General features: G+C 39.4%; 1 protein-coding gene across 1 annotated transcript; it reads left to right on the top strand.

Moving 5' to 3' along the window:
• Positions 1 to 8454: 8454 nt before the first annotated feature.
• On the top strand, positions 8455 to 9992 carry LOC308518370 (F-box only protein 31-like; the record flags this gene model as incomplete). The annotated part of the gene is made up of 1 exon (XM_081090081.1): positions 8455 to 9992. The coding sequence occupies one exon, from the start codon at positions 8455 to 8457 to the stop codon at positions 9919 to 9921; it is 1467 nt and encodes a 488-aa protein (XP_080946207.1). The 3' UTR covers positions 9922 to 9992.
• Between the last annotated feature and the right edge of the window lie 14530 nt (positions 9993 to 24522).

The raw sequence follows: 24522 nt of genomic DNA, 5'->3' as shown, positions 1-24522 counted from the left end.
AAATACCCATCCAAATAAATAAATAAATAAATAAATAAATAAATAAAATACCCATCCATCTATATTCTGACATGAAAAAAAATTAATGTCTATGGAACTAATTACTTAAAATATGCAACTGAAACACTTTCTCTAGAAAAAGTACCATATTCTTTCTCTAATGGAAAAGCTAATATTGTTAATACCTAATAATATTTTATATCCAGTCACAGTTTTCCAAATAAAACAATCCTAACATATATATTATGAATATCTAAGGACATACATAAGCTCCACACTTATAAGATGTATCCTGAGCCTGAGAAAATATTATATTCTGAACAAAACTAGAAAGTCAGAAACAACAATGAAAGGATTATTAAGAAGACTTCTAAGAAACGTGATGTAGTGAGACCAAATGGACAATTCCTATTTTCTTGTCTTAGTTAGCAACTGAAATTACCAAAATGATATGCATGTGGGAAAAGACATCACTATGTTGCAGAAACTAGATGGATTTCTGTAGAGTTAGTGCATGAGGGAAGTCTGGAGAAGGGTGCAGGATCAGTTCTCAGTCCTGTGAGAGTGGATCAGTGGGCATGGATAAGAGGAGGAGAACCTGAAAGAAGTCCCCCAATCCTGTGGTTTCTAGTACCGCAAACAAACATGGCAGCTCAGGAATCAAGCAAGACATTTAAAAATCTCAGAATGACTTAGCCTTTCTAAACACATGTGACCTTCTTTCTTAAAAAAAAAAAAAAGTGTAACCACTCCAAACCAAACCATTTTAAGACTGTGGAATTTTCCACCAAATTTTCCAATAGCAGGCCTCATTAAAGCAGCAATTGACATTCTTGACCCACTGGGTTATTGAAACAAAAAGCTGTCAAGCCTAGCCATATTGGTACCTGAAAAGGACGGAATGAAAATAAAAAATTATGTAGAAAGCTAGTTTCTAGCAGAGTTGTTGTTGTTACTCCTTTTAACTAATCCAGAGTAAATATTAATACAGTTTTAATTTCTTAATCTCTCAGAATCTCACCCAGGATGCCTTGACCTTGAGCTGGAAATATATGTTTGCATAATTCATTCATCTAACATAGTGTTATATTGTCTGTGTAAGAACTTATTGTTGACATCCTTCAGTGTGAACAGATTTATGCAAGTGTGCATAAATGGATTCTAATCAACAATGTAGTAGAGAATGGTTAGTTTTTGAAGCAACTCAACCAGCAAAGCATGCTCCAAGCCTGGTCTCTTAATCACTTTGAACAGCATTACCAAAATTTCCATCATAGTGTTTGTTAATTAGTATGAGAGGTCTTAGAACAAATTTAGAGAAATAAGTGGTATTCAAAATTGTGGTCTGGTAGAAAGCCCATGAATGAAAGAGAGAAAAATATCTAGCAAGCTCAGTAACTACTGCTTTTGAATTCATACTCTCAACACAGAGCACTTTGGTATCTGTGACCTCTGTCTGCTGATCCAGTTCAACTATTAGCTGGTATGCTATTAAGACTGTATTGGAATTGCCTTTCATGTAAGGTATTTTTTGTAGTTTCTTTAAAGAAAGAGTAAGATTTTAGTGAGTCTAGAAATAAATGTTTTTTTTGAATTTTACTCTACCTTTCCAACTCATTGTATTTATTTTTCAAAATTTAGTCTAAAAAGACTATTATGGGAACATATAACCTAACAGTGAAATTAATCTATATCACTCCCTTACCTTCTGCCAATTTTTGAAGATATTAATAATTAATGAGATTCCAATGAATGTTAAATAATTAAGTTTTCTCAAGTTCATAACACATACCCTTAAAGAGAATTTTGTTTCCTATCAATTGTGCAATGAGAGAAAGGAAAGAGTAATTCAACCACAGTTTTGTAGGGTTTTCTTTTAGAATTAAAGAAACATACAATCAAACTTCCACATACACACAGAGACACACACACACAATGGTGGGCTTTGAGGAGCATATTCTGAAACGTAAAAGACAAAATACAAAACATAGCACAAAAGAAGGTGATTAGGAGCAAGGTAAATGACAAAATAATTGCTAAAAGGAACTTAAGCATCTTATAAATATCATCTGCTTTGCACTTTTTCATTGAGTAAAAGTTCTGATATAAGAGATTAAACATCCTTTTTTTAAGATGTTGTAATGAAAAATGTGTTAGCAGAATAAAAGTCTGTGTATGTTTTTATTTCCAACCACCTTACCCCTAATTAAAGACCCCAATCTCATGGCACTATGTAGAGGAGAATGGTTAGTTTTTGAAGCAACTCAATCAGCAAAGCACGCTCCAAATCTGGTCTCTTGAGCACTTTGAACAGCATTATCAAAATTTCTATAATATTGTTTGTTAATTAGTATGAGAGGTATTAGAACAAATTTAGAGAAATAAGTGGTATTCAAAAATATGTGGTCTGGTAGAAAGCCCATGTTTGGCACTAGGTGTAAACAGGTAAATAATTATAAAATCCACCCATCTTTAATCAGCGATTGGTCCAGAGATATCAGTAAAGCAAGGAAAACAAAAATCCTTCCTTAGATTTATTTTACAGAACTTGGCAGTGAAATGCCTGCTTCATTTCTTGGACGCCTGAGGCTCCATGGACATGAGCCTAGAATATCTGTAGCTAAAGAGTCATTCCTGCTTGAGCAGCTGGGCTGGGAGAATCCAGCCAACAGGCAGAAAGAAACACACACACAAGAAAGAGAAAGTCTTGACAATATTCAACTTTTATGACCCTCAAAGTCAGATTCATCCTCTCCATAATTCAACAGCAGAAATAAATACAAATCTCAACATTCCTTAAATTAGTGTATAAAGTTTCTGTCCATCAGAAACTTGTGTAATACAAGCAGGAAGAGGAAGTCTTGGCCATGTTAGACCATAAATGGGGAATTGGCTGACTCAAGGGGACAGGAAATAGGGCACCACTCTCACAAGCTGAGAGGCTGTTATGGGATCAACTGTGTCTTTCCAAAAATTGTTATATTGAAGTCTTAACTCCCCACAATTTTATAATATGAGCTTCTGTGGAAATATGGTCATTTCAAATGTATTATTAAGTTGTTTTTTTAGCATAATCTGAGTTTATTTGAGTGGCCCCTAATGCAGTATAAGAAGGGGAAATTTGGACATAGACACACATAGAAGAGAGATGATGTAAGGAGACACAGGGAGAAAAAGGCCATCCACAAGCCCCGGAGAGAGGCCTGGAACAGATCCTTCATCGTAGCCCTGAAGAGAAATAAACCCTGCTGACACCTGGATTCCAGACTTCTAGCCTCCAGACCTGGGAGGCATTGTTTCTATTGTTTAAGCCACAGTTTGTGGTATTTTGTTTGGCAGCCCTGAAAAACAAATGCAGATGGTAATAATCCAAGTCCAGAGGCAGTAACAGCTATTAAAATACCTCTATGATATCTGGCTACTCTGACATTGTATGGGCTCTGTCTCTTTAGTTGACTTGGTAAATAAAAAAAAAAAAAAAGGAGATTGCTCACTTCTTTCTGTTTGAGTAAAAAGTGCTGCAAGTTTGAAACAAGTAAACGTAAAATGTGGATTGTCTAGAAAGAAAGAAGACACAGCAAAGCAGATCTATAGCATTGTTAAGGCTGGTCATTTCTCTGTGATATGCTGAGCTCAGGAGGAATGGAAGAGACTTGCCAGTTATCAACATCAGCATCTACAAATCCTGGGTAGGATCTTATTTGAAGTTGTTGACTTTAGAGATTTTCTGGCCTCTGCATTGCTTGGACACCTGTAATTATTTTATTTTTTTAACACATTTTATTTGTTAATCCTCACCTGAGGATATATTTCCATTGATTCTTAGAGAGTTGAAGGGAGGGGGAAAGACAGAGAGAGAAGCATTGATGTGAGAAAGACACATTAATTGATTGCCTGGGGATTGAGCCTGCAACCCAGGTAGATGCCCTTGACCAGATTAAAGTTGGCATTCAGTCAACTAAATATTTTAAGGTTCCTGAATTGCTAGAAAAATACCTTGGAGTTCCTCAACAGTAATAAAAATCCCAGTGCCTTTAACCACTCAGTCAAAACAGGAGAGTCAAAGTTTGCCAGCTCTAATATAACAATGTTCCCTGAGCTGATATAAGGAGCTGATATAAGAAAACTGAAGACTGAAGACTGAAGAGGCTAGGCAGAGGAGCCAAGCTTTGCTGTGGCTGCTGCGGCTGGACAAAAAATCAGCCATCCAGAAAAGACTAGAAGTAAAAGTATCACATAACTATCATCATCCAGCTCCCACTCTCCTCCAGGCCAGATATAATAGAAACTGAAGCACGTACTCCTCAAGGGAATGGAATAGAATGAATGAAAGATCTTTCCTAAACTGCGCCAAATTCTGCCAAATGAAAACATTCCCCTTCTTTCTTGCTTTATGCTCACCCGAGAGGGCCATTGGGGCTGAGGAGAAGGGCAATAAAACAGCGGGCCTTGGATCCATTCCTCTGCTGGTTAGGCATCCCCTAACCAGACGGACAATCACACTAAAGGAAAGAAAGCAGGAACCTGTTTAACCCCTTTGAAGACATTTGCCTTTTGATAAATAGAAGAATGGCATTCACAGAGGCACATTCCTTACCTATGGATGCTACTAGTCAAATGCTGTTTTTAGTGTGCCCCAACTTTCCATCTGTTATTAAGTATTGGCTGTATAAAAGGCAGTGAAATGTATCATATAATCCATTTCATGGTGATGTAGAAAAAAATCTAGCCCTGACTAAAAAGAATTGCAGAGAATGTAGGCACCTGGACTTGCATGTGAATGAAAGAGCTGGACTTGACTTAGGGACTTCTTTTTGTGAGTGTTCTTGAGTTGTATGTGGAATGCTAGCTCAGTATCAGATAGGGAAAAGTTTAGAATTGTATTCAAGTGTATTAAAAGGTGTGTTTAAGGGATATGTGTATATATGTGTGTGTTGGTTGTTCAGTCGGAAAGTTGAAAACTATGGCCATTGCCTAACTCTTTCTCATCTTTATTTGGCAGCATTCCTGCTTCCCTTAACATAAGAAACAATACATGTACAGGCTAGACCAATCATCATGCTCAGAGTTGTCAGAATGATAAACACATGGTGGAACCAAACTCCAAATCATTTTACAGCCAGTGAGAGGTTTTCTGTTTCCTCACTAGTTATGACAAAGACTTAGGGACATTTTGCTTCAAGATGTAGACATCCAACACAAAATTGCCAAAATAATAGTTAACATGTTTTGTGGCATTTTCTATGTGCTAGACAGAGTTAAATAGGTTTTCTTATATGCAGAGATAATTTATTCTCATAACAACCCTATGGGGCCCATAATAACTGGTAACTGTGATGGTTTTACATATATATATATACTAATAAAAGAGAAACATGCAAATTGGTGCCACTCTGCTATGCCCTCCAGCCAATCAGCGTGACTATGCAAATTGACCCAACAAAGATGGAGGTTAATTTGCATACACAGGCACGGAGCGAAGACTGAAAACTGAAGACTGAAGACTGAAGACTGAAGACTGAAGACTGAAGAGGCTTGGCGGAGAAGCCAAGCTTTGCTGTGGCCGCTGCGGCGGGACCAAAGGCCTGGGTCCCGGGTGCCAGAGGAAAACTGGTGCCGGCAGCCAGGGGAAGGAAGGCCTATTGCGCGAATCTCCATGCAACAGGCTTCATATATATATTAGAGGCCCAGTGCATGAAATTCGTGTATGGGAGCGGGGGGTGTCCCTCAGCCCAGCCTTCAGCCTCTCCAATCTGGGACCCCTCGAGGGATGTCTGACTGCCCTGTCACAATCAAGGACTGCTGGCTCCTAACCACTTGCCTGCCTGCCTGCCTGCCTGATCACCCCTAACCACTCCCCTGCCAGCCTGATCGACACCTAACTGCTGCCCTGCAGGCCCAATTGTCCCTAACTGCCATCTCCTGCCAGTCCAATCACCCCCAACTGCCCTCACCTGCTGACCCAGTCACCCACAGCTGCCCTCCCCTGCAGGCCTGGTCGCCCTCAACTTTCCTCCCCTGCAGGTCTAGTCACCCCCAAATATTCTCCCCTGCAGGCCTGGTCCCCTCAACTGCCCTCCCTAGTAGACCTGGTCCCTCCCACCTGCCCTCCCCTTCTTGCCTGGTTCCCCCCAACTGCCCTCCCCTGCTGACCATCTTGTGTCCACATGGGGGCGGCCATTTTGTGTGTTGGAATGATGGTCAATTTGCATATTACCTCCTTTTTATATAGGATAATAATAAAAGCAAAATACGCTGATTAGACTGGGCATCCTTCCGGGTCCTGGGTGCCAGAGGGAAGCTGGTGCCTGCAGCTGGGGAAGGAAGGCCTATTCTTGCACGAATTTCATGCACTGGGACTCTAATATACACTGAGTGGCCAGATTATTATGATCACCTAAAGTTTATAGGCAAATTAGCCGTACACTGCATCGTATGGGATATGGAAGCCAAAGGCCTGTTCGAACACCTTTGCTGTCTGCAGTTACCAAGGTAAAATGTCTCCAATTCACACAGGAACACAAGGATTGGACAGTCGAACATTGGAAAAAAGTCATGTGGTCTGATGAATCATGTTTCTAGTTACATCATGCAGATGGCAGACTGAGAATTTGGCGGAAACAGCATGAAAGCATGTACCCCACATGCATGAATGAGTTCAAGCTGGTGGGGGCAGTGTTATGTTTTGGGGCATGTTTTCCTGACATGATTTGGGCCCTTTAATTCGTGTGGAACAACGTCTAAATAGCACAACATACCTAAGTATCGTTGCTGATCAGGTTCATCCTATCATGTTGATGACATATCCCAATGGAGATGGCTTCTTCCAACAAGACAATGCGCCATGCCACGGTGCTCGTATTGTGCAAAAGTTGTTTCAAGAACATGAGGGAGACTTTACCTTGCTTAGATGGCCCCCACGATCACCAGATCACAATCCAATTGAGCATTTGTGAGACGAAGTTAAAAGAGCCATCAGGCAGCTGGTTCCACAACCATCAGATTTCACAAAACTGGACAGTGCTATTCATCAGGCATGATGTCAGATTCCTCGCATCACCTTTCAACATCTCGTGAAGTCAATGCCAAGAAGAATCACCACAGTATTGAAGGCAAAAGGTGGCCCAACAAAGTACTGATGGGGTGGTCATAATAATCTGGCCACTCACATTCAAATACATCTGACGTTCAAAGGCTGTTAAATTGCGTTGTTTACCCATATCTCCAGAAAAAAATCACTTCTACTGTCGTGGTAAACAACCTGCTTCCCTATTTATAATGATCTGGCCCTCTAGCATGAAATTATAGCTAATTTGCCTACAAATGTCAGATAGTCATAATAATCTGGCCACTCAGTGTATATATAGTATTGATTTCAGGGAGGAAGGGAGAGGGAGAGAGAGACAGAAACATCAATGATGAGAGAATCATCAATTGGCTGCTTTCCACATGGCCCACACTAGGGATCGAGCCCTCAACCCGGGCATGTCCCCCGACTGGAATTGAACTGAGACCTCCTGGTTCATAAGTCGATGTTCAAACACTGACCCATGCAGGCCATGCTGCTGGTCTTTTCATTCATTAACTTTGCTAAGCTCTAGTCTCCAGTTATCCATTTAAATACTATTAAGTGTTGCTGTAAAGACATTTTGCATATTTTATTAAAGTTTATTAGCAGGTGATTTTAAGAATAGTACCCCAGGCAATCTGGGTGGGGTCTGATTTCATCAAGTGAAAGTCCTCAAGAACAGAGCTGACACTTCACTGAGAAGAAGAAAAAAAACACTTTTAATCTATGGACAGAAACCTCAGCAGAAACCGGGGAGCTCCCTGATGGTGTGCTTTAGGGACCCGGGATTGCCTACCCAGCCGTCACAGCTGTGTAAGCAAATTCCTTGCAACAAACCCCTGAATATATGTCTCTTTCTGATTCTTCTCCTCAGGTTGAACCCTGACTGAAATAGATTTGAGCACCAGAAGGGATTCTATAGAAATAGAATCTTAAATATGAGTTTCCTGACTTGGTTCAGGTTTTCTAGGTAATTTTTGGGAAAAAAAATTGGTTAGATTTATAGATACTACAGTTTCTAATGCCACTGGTAAAGAGGGCACTGGTAGCCCGTGTCATGATGTGGCAACAGAGATACATAAAATATTTTCAGTGGATACTTCTAACCAAATTCTTATAAAATGTGAGATTCTGCATTTTTTTTTTTACTCTTTGTAATACTTTAAGCAATAAAACAATAAAAAAAGGGGGGGGATCAAAGGACAGCATCTAAATAAATGGTTCTCAGCATAGTTGGCCAAAAAAGAAGTCCTACAGTTGGCGCCTCTCTGAGGGGGCGTGGCTAGGCCCTGGGGGCGTGGCTAGGCCCTGGGGGCGTGGCTGGACTCTAGGGCGGATTGAGCCAGTTTAAAGCCCCGGCTGTAGTGGCGGTTACACGTGGGGGCATGGAGGAGTGCGCTGGCCTCTGCGGCGTGGGCTCTTCGCAGGGACATCGGTGTCCTCAGAAGCGCCAGCGCCCCGCTGAGACGGCAGCGGCCCACAGCAAGCCGTCCCCGGCAGAAAAGCAGGTCGAGGTGGACGAGGCAGCGCGGTGCTGTGCGGGGAGGGGAGGACTCGCGAGCCCCGCGCCGCCCCCGCCCCCGCCGCCCCCGCACTGCTCGCTGCAGGACCTGCCGGTGGAGATCCTGGTGGCGATCTTCGCCTCGCTCCCCGGCCCCGATCTGCGCAGCCTGGCCCAGGCCTGCACCACATTCCACCGCATCCTGCACACCGACAGCATCTGGCGACGGCGCTGCCGCGAGGAGTTCGGCCTTCGTGAAAACCTGCAGAACCCGGAGATGATGGGTATGTCTTACCGGGAATTCTATGCGAGGCTGTTCCCATACAGACACACTTTGGGGTTGTGGCAGCTGAATTACAGCTGTAGCACACTGCTGAACGTCGCGGTGGACGGCTTAGGCATCACTGGCGGCAGGTACAGGCCTCCCCTTAACCCCCATGTGCGCGGCCCAATACGTTTCGAGCCCTCGTTCCGAATTCGCCTGACGGAGGGGACATCGGCCGCGGTGGAGTGCCTGGAAGGCCTCCTCTGCAGGCCCCACAGCGGCCACATGCAGATCCAGGGGGACAGGCTCACCATCCAGTGCAAGAGGACCGACCACCGAACGGATTCACCAACGCGGCGTAGGGGAGAGCGGGGGCGGGGGCGGGAGGACGGACAGCGGTATGACTGCCTGACCTACCGCCGCCTCTACCTCCCGCCGCGCCACCCCGATGACCTCATCCGGCCAGGCCTCTTCTACGTCAAATACAACGCCTTCGGCCCCACGACCGTCATGCTCAGCTTCCACGGGAAGTACGCCAGGGTCACGAGGCTCATGGGGATCGGCTCGAAGGCGCTCGAGATCCACCTCCTGCGCCGCATCCAGCTGCGAGACGGCGAGATCTTCCGCAGCTTCGAGGAGCTCTCCCGCGTGGTCCGGGAGATTGACGAGCAGGTGACCCGGGAGCAGCAGCAGCAAGAAGACGGGACCGAGGAAAGCCAGGGCCATGGCTGGCAGAGCCCTGCCCAGCCCAGCGTCGGGGAGTCCGGGGCTGCAGCTTCAGCTTCGGAGGAGCAGCCTGTCCCGTTTGTTCTGCCTGTGGGCGTGCGCTCAAGTGACCAGAACTACCCCCGAACCTGCAGGATGTGTTTCTACGGCGTGGACATTGAGTCCTTCGCCTACCCCAGGCACTGCTGCCCCGGAGTCTTCATCCTGTTCGATGAGGACCACTTCGGGTTCATCTGGCTGGAGGAGAAATACTTCTTCTGGTACGACAGAGTCCAGGACACCTTCCAGAATGTGGAGGCGCCATCCCCACAGGCCTTCCTGGAGATGCTCAAGGACATTCAGTCTAGTTTTATATTTTAATCTGAATAATTCTTTTTCGTTTTTGTTTTTTAATAATTCTTTACTGGCAATTTTTTCAATAGTTTTTCTTCATTTATAAATCTTAAGTGGTTCCCCATTGCTTATACAATTAAAACAAAATCTTTTCAAACAGCTGGATTGAAGTATAATTAACTTATTATATAAATAAACTACTGTTGATTTATCTCTGTTCTGTGCCCTGGCCAGTATGAATCAATGGTTGGAGTGCCAGCCTGCGAACCTAAGGGTTGAAGGATCAAATTCCTGGTCAAGGGCACATATCTGGGTTGTGGGTTCACTCCCAGCCCCCATCAGGCATGTTCTGGAGGCAACCAGTCAATGGATCTCTCTCACATCGATGTTTCTCTCCCTTTCTTTCTCCCCCTCCATCCCTTCTTCCCTTCTTTCCACTCTTCATTCCAGTGCTCAAGGCAGACATCACTACTTTTATCTGCATACTCCAACCCTGGCTAGTGCCTCCAGGGAGCTTCTACTAAATGATTAGAGGTGGCATTCAAGCTAGAACCACATCTCTGCCCTCAGGTCAACATGACCTTGACAGTCACCACAAAGGAGTCCCTGAGTCTAGGGGTCCCTGTTCGGGCGCCAGATCCTGGGGTCCAACCCCAGCAGGTCCAGGGGTCTCCAAAGGTGTGGACGGAGTCAGCAAAGAGGGAATGACACGGAGACAGTGTTCAGTTGATCAGCAGCCTAGCCAGGATCTCTAGCCAGGATCTCCAGCCAAGTTCTGGTCTGGATCTCCAGCCAAGTTCTGTTCAGGATCTCCAGCAAAGTTCTGGGTAGGATCTCCAGCCAGGTTCTGTGTCCATGTTCTCTTGCTAGGTTCTCCAGCCAGGTTCTCCAGGTTCTCCAGCCAGGTTCAGTCACCAGGTTCTAGTCAGGTTCTCTTGCCATGTTCTATCCAGGTTCTGTAGCCAGGTTCTGTCTCTAGGTTCTTCAGCCAGGTTCTCTCGCTAGGTTCTGTCTCTAGGTTCTGTTGCCAGTTTCTGTCCAGGATCTTTTGCCCTGTTCTCTCTCTAGGTTCTGTCTCTAGGTTCTGTCTCCAGTTTCTGTCCACGATCTTTTGCCATGTTCTCTCCAGCGAAGTTCTGTCTCTAGGTCCTGTGTAGGTTCTGTGTCTGAATTTTCTACCTAAGAGCATTTTAGCCAAATTAAGAAATAGAATGGTATTGGCTGATTGTCCTAACTGTGCTGCAGAATGTGGAGAAAAAAATAATGATCTCCAGGCTTTAAATTTTTGGTGCAAGCTATGGATAAATCACCTAACGCTTCTATTACTGCCCTGAAAGCTAGAGGGGCTGGTTTCTTTTAAAAACAAACAAAATAAAATCAGTCTTATCCTATGAGTGACTGAATCATAACAGGAATTGAATTCCCAGCTATACTGAGTGTGTTCTGTTAAAGTCAGGATGTTGCTTCAGATACTAATGAAGTTGGAGACATGGAGCCTTTACATTCTGATGGGTCTGCTCATGAATAGAAGCAGTCCTTCCTCCCCTACCTGCAGAGTTAGCCCATCTTTGTCTAAAACATATGTGATGGCTTCCCCCGAAGCATTTTCCTTTCGAGGCACTGCTGATTCTCTTCAGGCCATATCCCACTACTCTTCTTTGCTTCTAGTCCCATAAATAGGCTGAAAGAATGTCAGTCCTAAAAGAGTGAATAAGATGCAAAGGGTAATTTAGCCCTAGCCAGTTTGGCTCAGTGGATAGACTGTCAGCCCTTGGACTGAAGGATCCCAGGTTTGATTCGGGTCAAGGGCATGTAGCTTGGTTGCAGGCTCAATCCCTGGGCCCCAGTCCGGGTGTGTGCGGGAGGCAACTAATCAGTGTGTCCCTCTCACATTGATGTTTCTTTCTCTGTGTCTCTCCCCCTCCTTTCCACTCTCTCTAAAAATCAATGGAAAAATATCCTCAGGTGAGGATTAACAACAAAAAAGGGTAATTTATGCAGAGGTTGATGCGTATCATAAAAACTATTTAGTTTTTCCACCATATGCAGAAAAAAATCTGGATAAATGGTTACTAAGGGTGTGGGACTATGATGATAGGAATATAAAGTTGAGTCAGGCCACAATTATTGATTGGTCCCATAAGCAGAGATTCTGGATGTTTAATTGGTTGGCAAAAACATTGACACAAAGCAGTCTATCTTTAAATGAAGCTGAAAGGCCAAAAACTGCCTTGGTATTGTATAAAGAAAGCTATCCAAAGGCTTAGGTAAATTAGATTGCTAGAGCATTTTCCATGTAAGATCTTCTCACTAATCCTGGGAAGTTACAGAGTATACAACACAATTTCACCGTGACTTTGACAAGTACATTTTTGAGGGAACATCTGCATTCTTAAAGAGTTGGATATTACAGGAAAAATTCTACCATTAAACTAGACCTTTAAATACAGTGGAGATAATGGAAACCCAGGGTTGCATGGCCCATGTAGTGTCCCTTAATTAGCAAAGACTTAGTGGATGTGGTTACCATAGTGGACAGTGGAGCCAAAGCAATCATCAGGATAGTCAAACCTGAAGAGACCTATAGCATTTGCTAATTGAGCATGGTATCCCTGAGAATGAACTATATGGACAGTATACTATAATTACCTTATCTGTATAAGTGGCACCACCCACTGCTACTCTAGTGCTCCACTAGTAAACTTTTTGCTTCCTCTAGGAGTTAAAGCAATGACGCCAATGAATAGGAAGTTATGACTGTTGCTTGGCCACTTTGGTTCCTCATGCCTCTGAATGAACAAAGAAAAGTATAACTACTGTCTGGAATTATTACCAAAGGGAAACTGAGCTTCAATAAAGACAATGGAAGTAAAGAAGAGTATGTCTGTGTATTCACTTAAAAGACACAAGTAACTTTTGAAGAACTCTATAGATGTTATATTTTCTTCCCTTGAATAAATTCAAAAGTCTATGGAATTAATCTGAGTGGATTAAGGATAATGCTCTTGCATACTAAAATTTCTCCTTGTAATATTTTCAGGTACATTTTCTCACTCTTAACCAGAGAAATAAAGTCAAATGTTTCCAGGATAAATAATTGAATCAGTCTTCTGCAACAAAATGGGGAGTGGCAAATGTTGTGGTCAATTAAAGGATTAATTTCAGGACATCGCTCAGACTAAAGCAAACCATATGTGCAGAACAGATGCAACCACCACCTCTCACATTCATTATTCTCACTCTGAAGAATTATGTTTAAGTTATATTCCCAATTAAGTTCACTAGAATATGTTTTACCAATAGAGTCAATTAAATAGGAGTTAGAAGTAGGAATGTAACAAAAAATAAAAAAAATTCTCTGCATTCTCATAGGAACATACAGTAGAATAGTGGGTTTGTGGAGAGATGGGAAATGCTGATAAAAGGATACAAGCTGTCAGTTATAAAGTGAATAAGCTCTAGGAATCTTACAGTACAGCATGCTTACTATAGTTAATGATACTATATTTGAAATTTGCTATGACAGTAAATTTTTAACATTCCCATGTTAATTAACCAGATCGTGGTAATCATTTTAAAAGTATGCATGTTTGCATGAAAATTATATTTATATGTATATATTATATATGCATGTATATTTGGATGTATGTACATCCAGAGAGAGAAAGAGAGAGAGAGAGAGAGAGAGAGAGAGAGAGAGAGAGAGAGGAGAGAGAATAATAATTATTTCATGTTTCTTTTTCCAATTTTAAAGGTTTTGTTATATAATATTTATGATCTACTTTGAAACCATATGCAATGTGACAAAAGAGTCAATGTTTATTATTTTAACATATGGATGTTATGTTGTTCTAGCCTGTTATTTTTCCATTAATTACATTGGCACATTTGCTGAAATTAATTGATTATATATGTGTGTAAGTCTTGATATCAGATTGTGTGAGTCTGTCAACTTCATTGTTTTCAAAGTAGTTTTGGCTATCATAAAAACGTCCTTTACTTTTCCAAGTAAATTTTAGAATCAGCTTGTCCATTTACACTAATAAAAGAGAAACATGCAAATTAACCATCACTCCATCACTCCTCCACTCTGCTACACCCACCAGCTAATCAGAGCAACTATGCAAATTAACTCAACAAAAATGTCAGTTAATTTGCATATGCAGGCATGGAGCGAAGACTGAAGACAACTGAAGATGGTGGTGGCCACAGAGCGGGAGCGAGCAGGAGGCTTGGGTTGCTCCCAGCGACGGAGGAAGCCAAGCTTCCCGCCGGCCCTATACTCTGCTCAAGGAGTGGCTGGGGGCCTGGGTTGACGGTGGGGGACCCAGGCTTCCAGCCCGCCCTGGGCTCCACTGGAGGAGCTGGAAAAAAAAAAAAAAAGTAGGGGCTAGGAGCAGCTGGAGTAGAGAAGCCAAGCCTCGCTGCTGCAGCCAGACCAAAGGCCTGGGTCCCAGGTGCCGGAGGAAAACCAGTGCCGGTAGCAAGGGGCAGGAAGGCCTATTGCATGGATCTTCATACAACGGGCCACTAGTTTACAAAATAAAACCTGCTGGGATTTTGTCAAGATTGCTTTTTTTAATATAATGCTAAATTCAAATTGCTAACATTTTATTGAAAACATTGCTATTTATATGCATGTAAGAATTTGGTCTGTAGTTGTTTTTTTCTTCCCTTCTCCTTCCTCTTTCTTTCTCTCCTCCTCCCCTCTCCTTCTCCTCCTTCTCTTCCTCACAAAGCCTTTGTGTGTATTTAGCATAGGGTTATGCTGGCCTTTAAAAAGTGAATTGACAGGTGTGAGATGGTACCTCACTGTTCTTTTGATTTGCATCTCTCAGATGATTAGTGACTTTGAGCATGTTTTCACATCTCTTGGCCTTCTGTATGTCCTCTTTCAAAAAGTGCCTATTTAGGTCCTTTGCCCATTTTTGATTGGATCATTTATCTTCCTTTTTTTAAGTTGTATGAGTCCCCTGTAAATGTTGGAGATTAAACCCTTATTGGAGATAACATTGGCAAATATGTTCTCCCATGCAGTGGGCTTTCTTATTGTTTTGTTGAGGGTTTCTTTTGCTGTGCAGAAGTTTTTATTTTGATGTAGTCCCATTTGTTTATTTTACCCTTAGTTTCCATTGCCCTAGGAGCTGTATCAGTAAAGATATTGCTACGACATATGTCTGGTATTTTGCTGCCTATGGAGTCTTCTAAGATCTTTATGGTTTACTGTCTTACGTTTAAGTCATTTATTTATTTTGATTTATTTTTGTGTATGGTGTAAATTGGTGTTCTAGTTTAATTTTTTTGCAAGTATCTGTCCAATTTTCCCAACACCATTTATTGAAGAGACTCTCAACTCCATTGTATGCTCTTTCCTCCTTTGTCAAATATTAATTGAGCATAATGGCTTTGGTAGATCTCTGGGTTCTCTGTTCTGTTCCATTGGTCTATGTTTTTGTTCTTGTGCCAGTACCAGGCAGTTTTGAGAACAGTGGCTTTGTAATATAGCTTGATAGCTGGTATTGTGATTCCTCCAACATTGTTCTTCTTTCTCAATATTGCTGCAGCTATCGGGGTCATTTTTTACTCCAGATGAATTTTTGGAGAGTTTGTTCTAGGTCTTTGAAATATGCCATTAGTATTTTAATGGGTATTGCATTGAATCTATAGATTGCTTTTGGTAGTATGGACATTTTAATGATGTTGATTCTACCAATCCATGAACATGGTATATTCTTCCATTTTGTATCCCAAGAAAACAGAAACACCAATCACAAAGGATGTATGCACCCCTATGTTCATAGCAGCATAATTCACCATAGCTAAGATTTGGAAAAAGCCTAAGTGCCCATCAGCAGATGAGTGGATTAGAAAACTGTGGTACATCTACAGAATGGAATTCTATGCTGCTGTAAAAAAGAAGGAATTCTTACCATTTGCAACAGCATGGATGGAACTAGAGAGCATTATGCTAAGTTAAATTAGCCATTCAGAGAAAGATAAATATCACATATCTCACTCACTTGTGGAATAAAATGAACAACATAAACTGATGAACAAAAATAGAACCAGAGTCATAGAAGCATTGAACAGACAGTCCAACATATGAGGGAAGGCAGAGAGTGAGAGGGTAAGAGATCAACCAAAGGACTTGTATGCATGCATATGAGCAAAACCAATGGACACAGACAGTGGAGGGGGCGGGGGAGAGGGTCGGAGAGTAAGGGCTTGTGCTTGAGGGAGGGGGTGGCAGGGGAGAGGTCAATGGGGGGAAAAGGAGACTCATGTAATACTTTAAGCAATAAAGAATTATTTTTAAAAAGTGAATTGAGTAGTAGTTTTTCCCATTTCATTTTCTAGAAGAGTATGAGAGGATATACACTTTTTCTTCCTCAAATGTTTAGTAGAATTAATAAGTGAAGGTCTGTGGACCTAGAGTTTTCTTTAAGAAAACATTATTCTAAACCATGACTAAATTTCCATAGGGTATATAAAGCTTTTCAAGTCACTAATTATTGCTGAGTTGTCTTTTTCTTTTGAAGGATTTATCTAATACATTTAAAATGGAAGTCACTGAAAGGATTTTAGCAGAATGGGATGTGTTTTGATTTCTAATTCAATAAGGTTACTCTGGTTTCCAGATAGGAAATAGTGTATTAGGTGAAAACAGGAGACCTTTTGACCAACGTATTTAATAATCTTTGTGAGATGTTCAAGGAGGTTTAAGTGATGGAGAAAGCAAAGGAGCTTTTTCTTTATAGGAACACAAGTCAAATAGATATATTTTATTTTTATAAGCTGTAATATGTGGTGATTTTGCAAATATTAATCACATATTTTCTGATGAGCATTAAATTGTATAGATAAATCTGAGATTTAGAGAAAAATGGTTAATTCAGATCTATACTTTAAAACTAATTATGAACAAATATTTCATACCATGTGATTATTTTGTACATATTTAAAGGCTATTAAATGAGAGGGCGAGGGCTATGCCCTCCATCTTAACCCGGATCCTCCATATTTAGGCAGCAGCCATTAGCCATGTGCTCGGCAAGGAGCTTCTTCCTGGAAGCCCAAGCCTCTGCTCTTTAAACTAACCAATGATGATCAAGGGAAGTGCGCGCCATAGACACAACCACATCCTGTATAACAAGACCCCGACTTGCACCTGGCCAATCAGCAGGGCCCACAGTCCTCTCTCCTCCCCTTACTCCAACCCCCCTATAAAACCCCTCTTCCCACAGAGCTAGCCCTCTCTCTGCCCCAGCCGCTGCGTCAGCGAGTGTGGGGGGAGCTCAAGCTAGCTTGAATAAAGACTCTCTGCTTTTGCATCGGACTCGGCACTCCCTGGTGGTCTTTTGGGGATCCTGAAATCTGGGCTTAACACTAAAATGTTCTAAATATTAATTGAATTTTTTCTATAGCCATTATATTATATAATTTCTAAAAATATGCGTGTTCTCACAAAGCATATAAGAAATTATGATATTCAAATATTTGAGTTATCTGTGTATATAGGCAGTAATTTATGCATTAGTACTATGATGAACTTGGATCTAACATTGGATAATGAGATGATGAGGGGAAAAATGTACTGTTGTAAATTGTTTTTTAAATATGTTACTTCCTCCTGCCTATTTCCTTTTCCACTGAATGAGCTAAACAGATGATACAACTTAATGCATATAAATTTTACCTTTCATTTTTTGATACTAGTCAGTTTGGGGACATATTGGATAGCAGTTTTGAGAATACAGGACTAATGTTTTTCCCATGACATATTATTCCAAAAAAATTGGAAGATCTTAAGCTAGGAGATTTCAAATATGTTCTTGAAGGCCATATGAGAGACTAGATCTGTGTAGAATTAGTGAGCTACCCAAGGCCAAGATCATTTTAATCTCTTTCCAGAGTTCTTCATTCCTTAAATTTGAAGCATCATATCTTTCAAAATGTATGATGTTCATTTATATTCCAGATATTACAAGATATTCACATTTCACTATCATTTTCATGAAACATGATTGAGAAGTTGTTATGATAAAAATAACAAAGGTGTTTTAAGACATTCCTGAATTCCTTGAAAATTATCTTCTATTTATTGTTAGAACTGACATAACTATTCCTTGGATAGGTAATCAAAGAGCAGCAGAGTCTGGATAAATTGTGACATTGCCAGTTCGTCAGTGGAAGTTTATGAATTGTTCATGAAAATCAATGGGCATCATAAGATCAATGGAGCCCTCAAAAGACTTAATTTTTATTATTAAACACTTTTGGTTAATAAAATGCTTATGTGAATGAAATAAATGATGCTATTTTGTGAAAGGTAGCGCTCATTTTCAAGAAATAATGACTAGGACTCAAATACAATGTGTTGTGAACATTTTTCCTGCACAGAGAGCATAATAGAATGAAGACTATATTGAACATTAAAAAAAGACTCTATTTGAGATAGTATTGAATTATAAATTAACCATTTCAATTTTCAGTGTTGAATAAAAGTAATATTACAGGATTTAAAGCTGAAAAATAGGGGATTGTTTAAATATCTTAAGAGAACCCAAGCATGAGATTCTTAGAACAAACCTTAATCTTTTAAATATTTCTATAAATGGTTTATTTGTGTGTATATATGTTAAATTTACAAATTGCTGGCTGTATCTGCTGTTTTTCTTCCTGGAAAACATTGTATAATTTGCTCTTTCTTTTTCAAAAGTACTACCATTAATTCTTCCTTCATTTCAATGCATTTTAACCTACTTAGTATAGATAGACATATGTAATCTGGATATAGACGTTTTATCTTTTTTTAAAATATATTTTATTGATTTTTTTACAGAGAGGTAGGGAGAGGGATTGAGAGCTAGAAACATCAATGAGCGAGAAACATCGATCAGCTGCCTCTTGCACACCCGCCACTGGGGGATGTGCCTGCAGCCAAGGTACATGCCCTTGACCAGAATCGAACCTGGGACCCTTCAGTCCACAGGCCATCGCTCTATCCACTGAGCCAAACCGGTTACAGCTAGACGTTTTATCTTTATGTACTTTAGTTTTTTCAACTAGCCCTTTTTTTTTTAAATATATTTTATTGATTTTTCACAGAGAGGAAAGGAGAGAGATAGAGAGTCAGAAACATCGATGAGAGAGAAACATCGATCAGCTGCCTCCTGCACATCCCCCACTGGGGATGTGCCCGCAACCCAGGCACATGCCCTTGACCGGAATCGAACCTGGGACCCTTCAGTCCGCAGGCCGACGCTCCATCCACTGAGCCAAACCGGTTTTGGCTCAACTAGCCCTTTTTATACACTCAAGATCATTATGCATGATTCACCTAACTATTCTACAATCTATTTATGTCAGTGAGTCACGTATACCTTCGCTTTAGGCTTCTTTTCTGCATTTGAATGTGAGTCCTCCTAAATGGAATTCTAGAGTCATCATTCTAAAAATAAACCTAAATAGAATTACCTCGGGAACATTCTGAGTAGAAGAGCACATCTTTTTTCTTAAAAGACCCTCAGAGTTTTTTCTCCACATTTCTTGCTACCTTATGTAGGCATTTGTATTGTTTCCGTTCCATTTATATTAGGCACATTTTCAAAAAGTCATAAGCATATTTGCATAGTGCATCCATCTTAACATCATAAATTAATTCAGTCTTTAAAAATATGTATTTTACTATAGCTTTCCTCAAACTAGAGTCTTGATAAAAATGCATACTGTTGACAGATTCTCTTTTTATAATGGTGCTCTGAAAGTCAAAGATGAAATGGCAAAATAGCAAGAGGTAGAACTCTAACTTACATTAAATTAACTCAAATTAAAGAATATAAAACTTCAAAGTATAACTCAAAAAATCAGATTTTTAAAATAATTACAAAATGTACTTGAGAAAAAAAGTTTGAACTAAAGAATCTTCCTGTATAACTCAACTAGTTGGGGCATTTTTGATAATAAAATGTTAACAAGCTTGGAATTATCCTGAACAACAACTTAAACCTCTGAGCAGCCTCACAGGCCTGTTGAACTAATAGAATACAAATTTCCTAATGACCTGCATGAAGGTTATTTTGGTCAAATGGTATGAGTTCCACATTTGTGGAACTAATGATTGTGCATATAGATTATTTTTTCTGTTTATTAAACAAAGCAATATGGAACGGAATCAATTTTTTTGCATTGTTCCATATAAAGTAAATGTTTTATCCTCTTCTCTACATATATAGGAATAAAAAAATCTCATTGAAGAACTACTTATATGAACTTGGTGTGCTAATTCCTAAGGAATTTAATTCATTATTGTTACTGGTTTCCATCAATATCTCGGTGATCAAACAAGAATATGCATATCGTGCATGCACAAACACAAACACACACACCTAAACGAATACACATACACACACATAGATATTGTGCATATATATATGATTTCTTACTTGATTTTAAGACTGACTGAAAAAACTATAATACATAAAACTTACATTATTCTGACTCATCAGGGAATAATTTTGTGCTTTGGCATTCTTTATTAACTCCAAAGGAGAATATTTTAAGGAAGAAATAGCTTATTGGTAATAGAAGCAATAACATTTCCTTTAACCAAAAAGAATTTTCTATTTTAAAGTCATATGTGAGAAAATTCATTTAAATCTCAGGAATATAAAAAAATATATTAGCGCCCTAGCCGGTTTGGCTCAGTGGATAGAGCGTCAGCCTGCAGACTCAAGGGTCCCAGGTTCGATTCCAGTTGTGGGCACATCCCCAGTAAGGGGTGTGCAAAAGGCAGCTGATCGATGTTTCTCTCTCATCGGTGTTTCTAACTCTCTCTCTCTCTCCCTTCCTCTCTGTAAAAAAAATCAATAAAATATATTAAATAAATATATTAGCTTCCCTTTTTAAAGAAAATTAATACATTTTAAATGTATATCTCTTTTGTATTTTTTAGTAAGAAGCCTAAGGCATTTTGTTACTCTTGCCAACACCTAGTGGTACCTATTTTTTACACTAATTTTACTCTACATTTCATCTAATTTTTCCCATGTTCAAGTTCCCCTTGTTATATCTTGTGTGGTAGAGATTACTGCAGACAAACTATTTTATTTTTCTATTGGTGTATCAACTTGGCCACATAAAAGAGTGAGATTTCTTTCTAATTTTGTCATCTTTTTAGTGAACTGCCTGTAATTTCCTATTACACCCTGGTTTTAACTTTACTCAATAATAAAGCTATTTTTTTTCTTCTACCTTTGTGGTGAGGTTTTCTGTGTTGGCAGATTTTGTTTTTAATTATATTCCCACAATAATACTCTACATTATTTTATATTGCAAAGCACCCCCCTGGTTGAGGTCTTCAAACATAGGGACAGTACACTTTTCAATTATTTATTGCTGAAACAGAAATGTGCCAGTTTATAACATTTAAAATGTCTATGATTTAATATATAACTTAATAATTTGCATGTTTTAAACATGCAATAGAAAAATTCTACTTAGCTAATGTTAAACAATTGTGTATAGAGACGTATAGCAAGGTGGTATCTATTCTAACTGCATTTAAATTCATGTATATAAAATGTCAAGCAAATCCTTAGTGGACATTAGGATCTATCTAGCACAGCATTTCTTTCTTCCTTCCTTCCTTCCTTTCTCCCTTCCTTCCTCCTTCCCTCCCTCCCTCCCTCCCTTCTCTCTTTCTTCCTTCCTTCCTTCCTTCCTTCCTTCCTTCCTTCCTTCCTTCCTTCCTTCCTTCCTTCCTTCCTTCCTTCCTTTCTTTCTTTCTTTCTTTCTTTCTTTCTTTCTTTCTTTCTTTCTTTCTTTCATGCTCTCCTAGGACAATCCTATTCCAAAGACCTAGAAAAAAAATTTCAAATATAGTTCAAGAAGTTGGGCTCTGGAGATGATAATTTTTGTTTTGTTTGTATTCTAGGGTATAATATGAACCAATCTTAAAGAGTACTCCAGAAACATCTGAAATAGGCTTCGCTCCAGTCCCATATCCCTTAGCCACATGGTACTTATATGACAGTGTAAAATAGGTTTCAAATTGGAATATGTAGGATACCATATGCATACCATATTCAGCTTCTTTCCTGCATGTCTTCCCAAGATAGCAATCTTTTTGAAGTTAATAATAAAGTGACAACTTAAAAAAAACATAAAACTATTTTTTACCTGGTGCTTATTAATTTATATATAGATCCTGCCCTTTTAAAGATAAAACCTGCTGGTTATTTGAAATCTTTTATCTGTGATCTTTCAGTCGTAATGGATTATTTTATTAGAAAGTCAAAAATCTCGTTAAATTTAAGCATGTTAAAACTCAGCACAGTGTGTTTTTTCCTCTCATCCCACCCTGACTCCAGCACTTATGAGCTCTCTCACATTATGTTTGTTTACTTCATAGCCTGATCTCTTTTAACCTGATATATAATTTACATGTTCATTATATTTATTTTCTTTTTTCTCTTCTCCCACTACAATGTAAAATTTTATGAGGGCAGATATTTTTGTTCATTTTTCTCACTAGTGCATCTCAAGTGTCTGACATAAATTGTTCTCAACAAATGTTTATGGAATATTTTTAAATAACATGGGCTCAATAAATGCTACTTGAATTTCATTATCAGTTAAAATTTTATAAGTTATCTTTAAACCATTACCCATTCATAATGAATGTTCTTAAATTTATCTACTTACATGTATTGGCTATGATCTTGATGAATGTTTTTTCAATTGAAAAATACCTCAAAAGTGACCCAATCAACATCATACCAAGGTTGCTGAAAGTCACATAACCTCTGTTTGAATAACTTCACAGAGGTGTCTACTTGACAACATAGAACACTCCATTTTTTAACATAGCTATTTTGCAAATGTCAATCTTATAGTGTCCCACACTCCCAATAGTGGCTTTCCCTCAATATCTTACCCCAGCTTTCAGGGATGAATGAAGGAGGGAGCATTGGGCTTAGCCAGGGCAAATGCTAGAGGTGAGACTAGCATGGTTTTGAACTCAGAGGTGCTAGATTTAGAATTGTGTAAAACATCTGAAAAATCGGCTCAACAGAAAATATAAAGAAAATCTGAGTGCCAGTTTTTGGAGATAGTGGATTAGGATGAGTGTTCTCCGACTGGATGAAAGCCTGAAAACAGACTGTAGGCTAGAGTTTTAAATGATTACCTTCACCAGGTCTATAATTCACTATAAAAAGCCAATGTTAACACTGAATGCTCCAGGTGAGCTCTGATTAATAGTGGACTGTAGCATCCCTATAATTCAATATTACAGTTGTATTAATTAAGCAACTTTATTCTTGATTTTTAACAACTATGTACTGCTTTCCATAAGACGCAGTTAATATCGAGCAAGCAGGCAATTAATTCCAGTAGATATTTTCATCAGGATTTACTGTTAAATCAGGATTCCCACGACCGGGCTTTGTGCAATTGAGTCTTTGAACATAAAGCCAGAGCTTACATTATTTTCCCATTTTAAATCTAATTAGTGGAGACCATCCTCTTGCATTACCAATAATTATATTTTGATTCTGACAACCAATATTTTAGCTATTCTTTCTAGATGTGTATTCATGAACTGTATTAGATATGCTTCTATGTTAACTCAGTGATAAAATGCTTAAATATTAGAATGGATGAAGCAAAGCAGAGATAAATTTTTATGCTCTTATCTATCTATTATAAGATGACCATCCCAGATACTTAGTTATGTGCTCTACTTTGGTTATTTTCTTAATTTCCACACCTCTGTGAGTAGATTAAAAGTGAATGAATGAATGAAATCTCTAATAAGATTAAGCAGCTCAATCAAGGACCAATTTATTTAGTAAGTCATTGAGGGAGAATTAAATCAGGTTCAAATCCAAAAAATCATATTTTATACTATTCTATTTATTCTATTCTATTTATTCTATTCTATTTTGGGTTATGTTGAATTATTTAATTTTCCCATCACATTAATGTTAAGAAAAAATCAAATTCAATTTTACATTTACAGACAATAATATTGAAAATCACAAATGATATTTTGATCAAATTTAGATATCTTGTTAATTATGGAAGAATAAAAAGTACATTTGAATAGTACTTCCAACTACAACATTATGCTACCTGTCATCCTATATAATAAAAGTGTAATATGCTAATTAGACCAGATGTCCTTCCAGATGACCTTCTGGATGAAGCTGGGGCCGTGAGGCCTGAGGCAGAGGTGGCTGCCATGGCAGGCGGGGGCTGAGGCAGCTGCTGTGGCAGCAGGGGCCAAGCCCCTTGCACGAATTTCATTCATCGGGCCTCTGGTTGTATTAGAACTAGCTTCAGAGCATAACAAGTTCATGTGACTGAGGCATGACTTCATTTCCAAGGATTTGTAGTGATTTATCCCAGATTATTGACAAAATATTTTAAATAATGATTGTATTTTTTATTTTTATTTATTTTTTTATATTTTTGCTTTGTTTGTTTTGGCTCATAATTCACTGAGTCTGGAAACAAATTCATTCAAAGCCACAACATTCCCTGTCACTATGTTTTCCTCTTATCCATAAATTTAAATGTTCTTGATAAACTCCATAAATTTAAATGAAATTGACCTACCCTTGA

The sequence above is a fragment of the Myotis nattereri genome (genome assembly GCF_964212035.1).
Source record: "Myotis nattereri genome assembly, chromosome: 4".
Lineage (NCBI taxonomy): Eukaryota > Metazoa > Chordata > Mammalia > Chiroptera > Vespertilionidae > Myotis > Myotis nattereri.
This window is presented reverse-complemented; position numbering and strand designations above follow the sequence as displayed.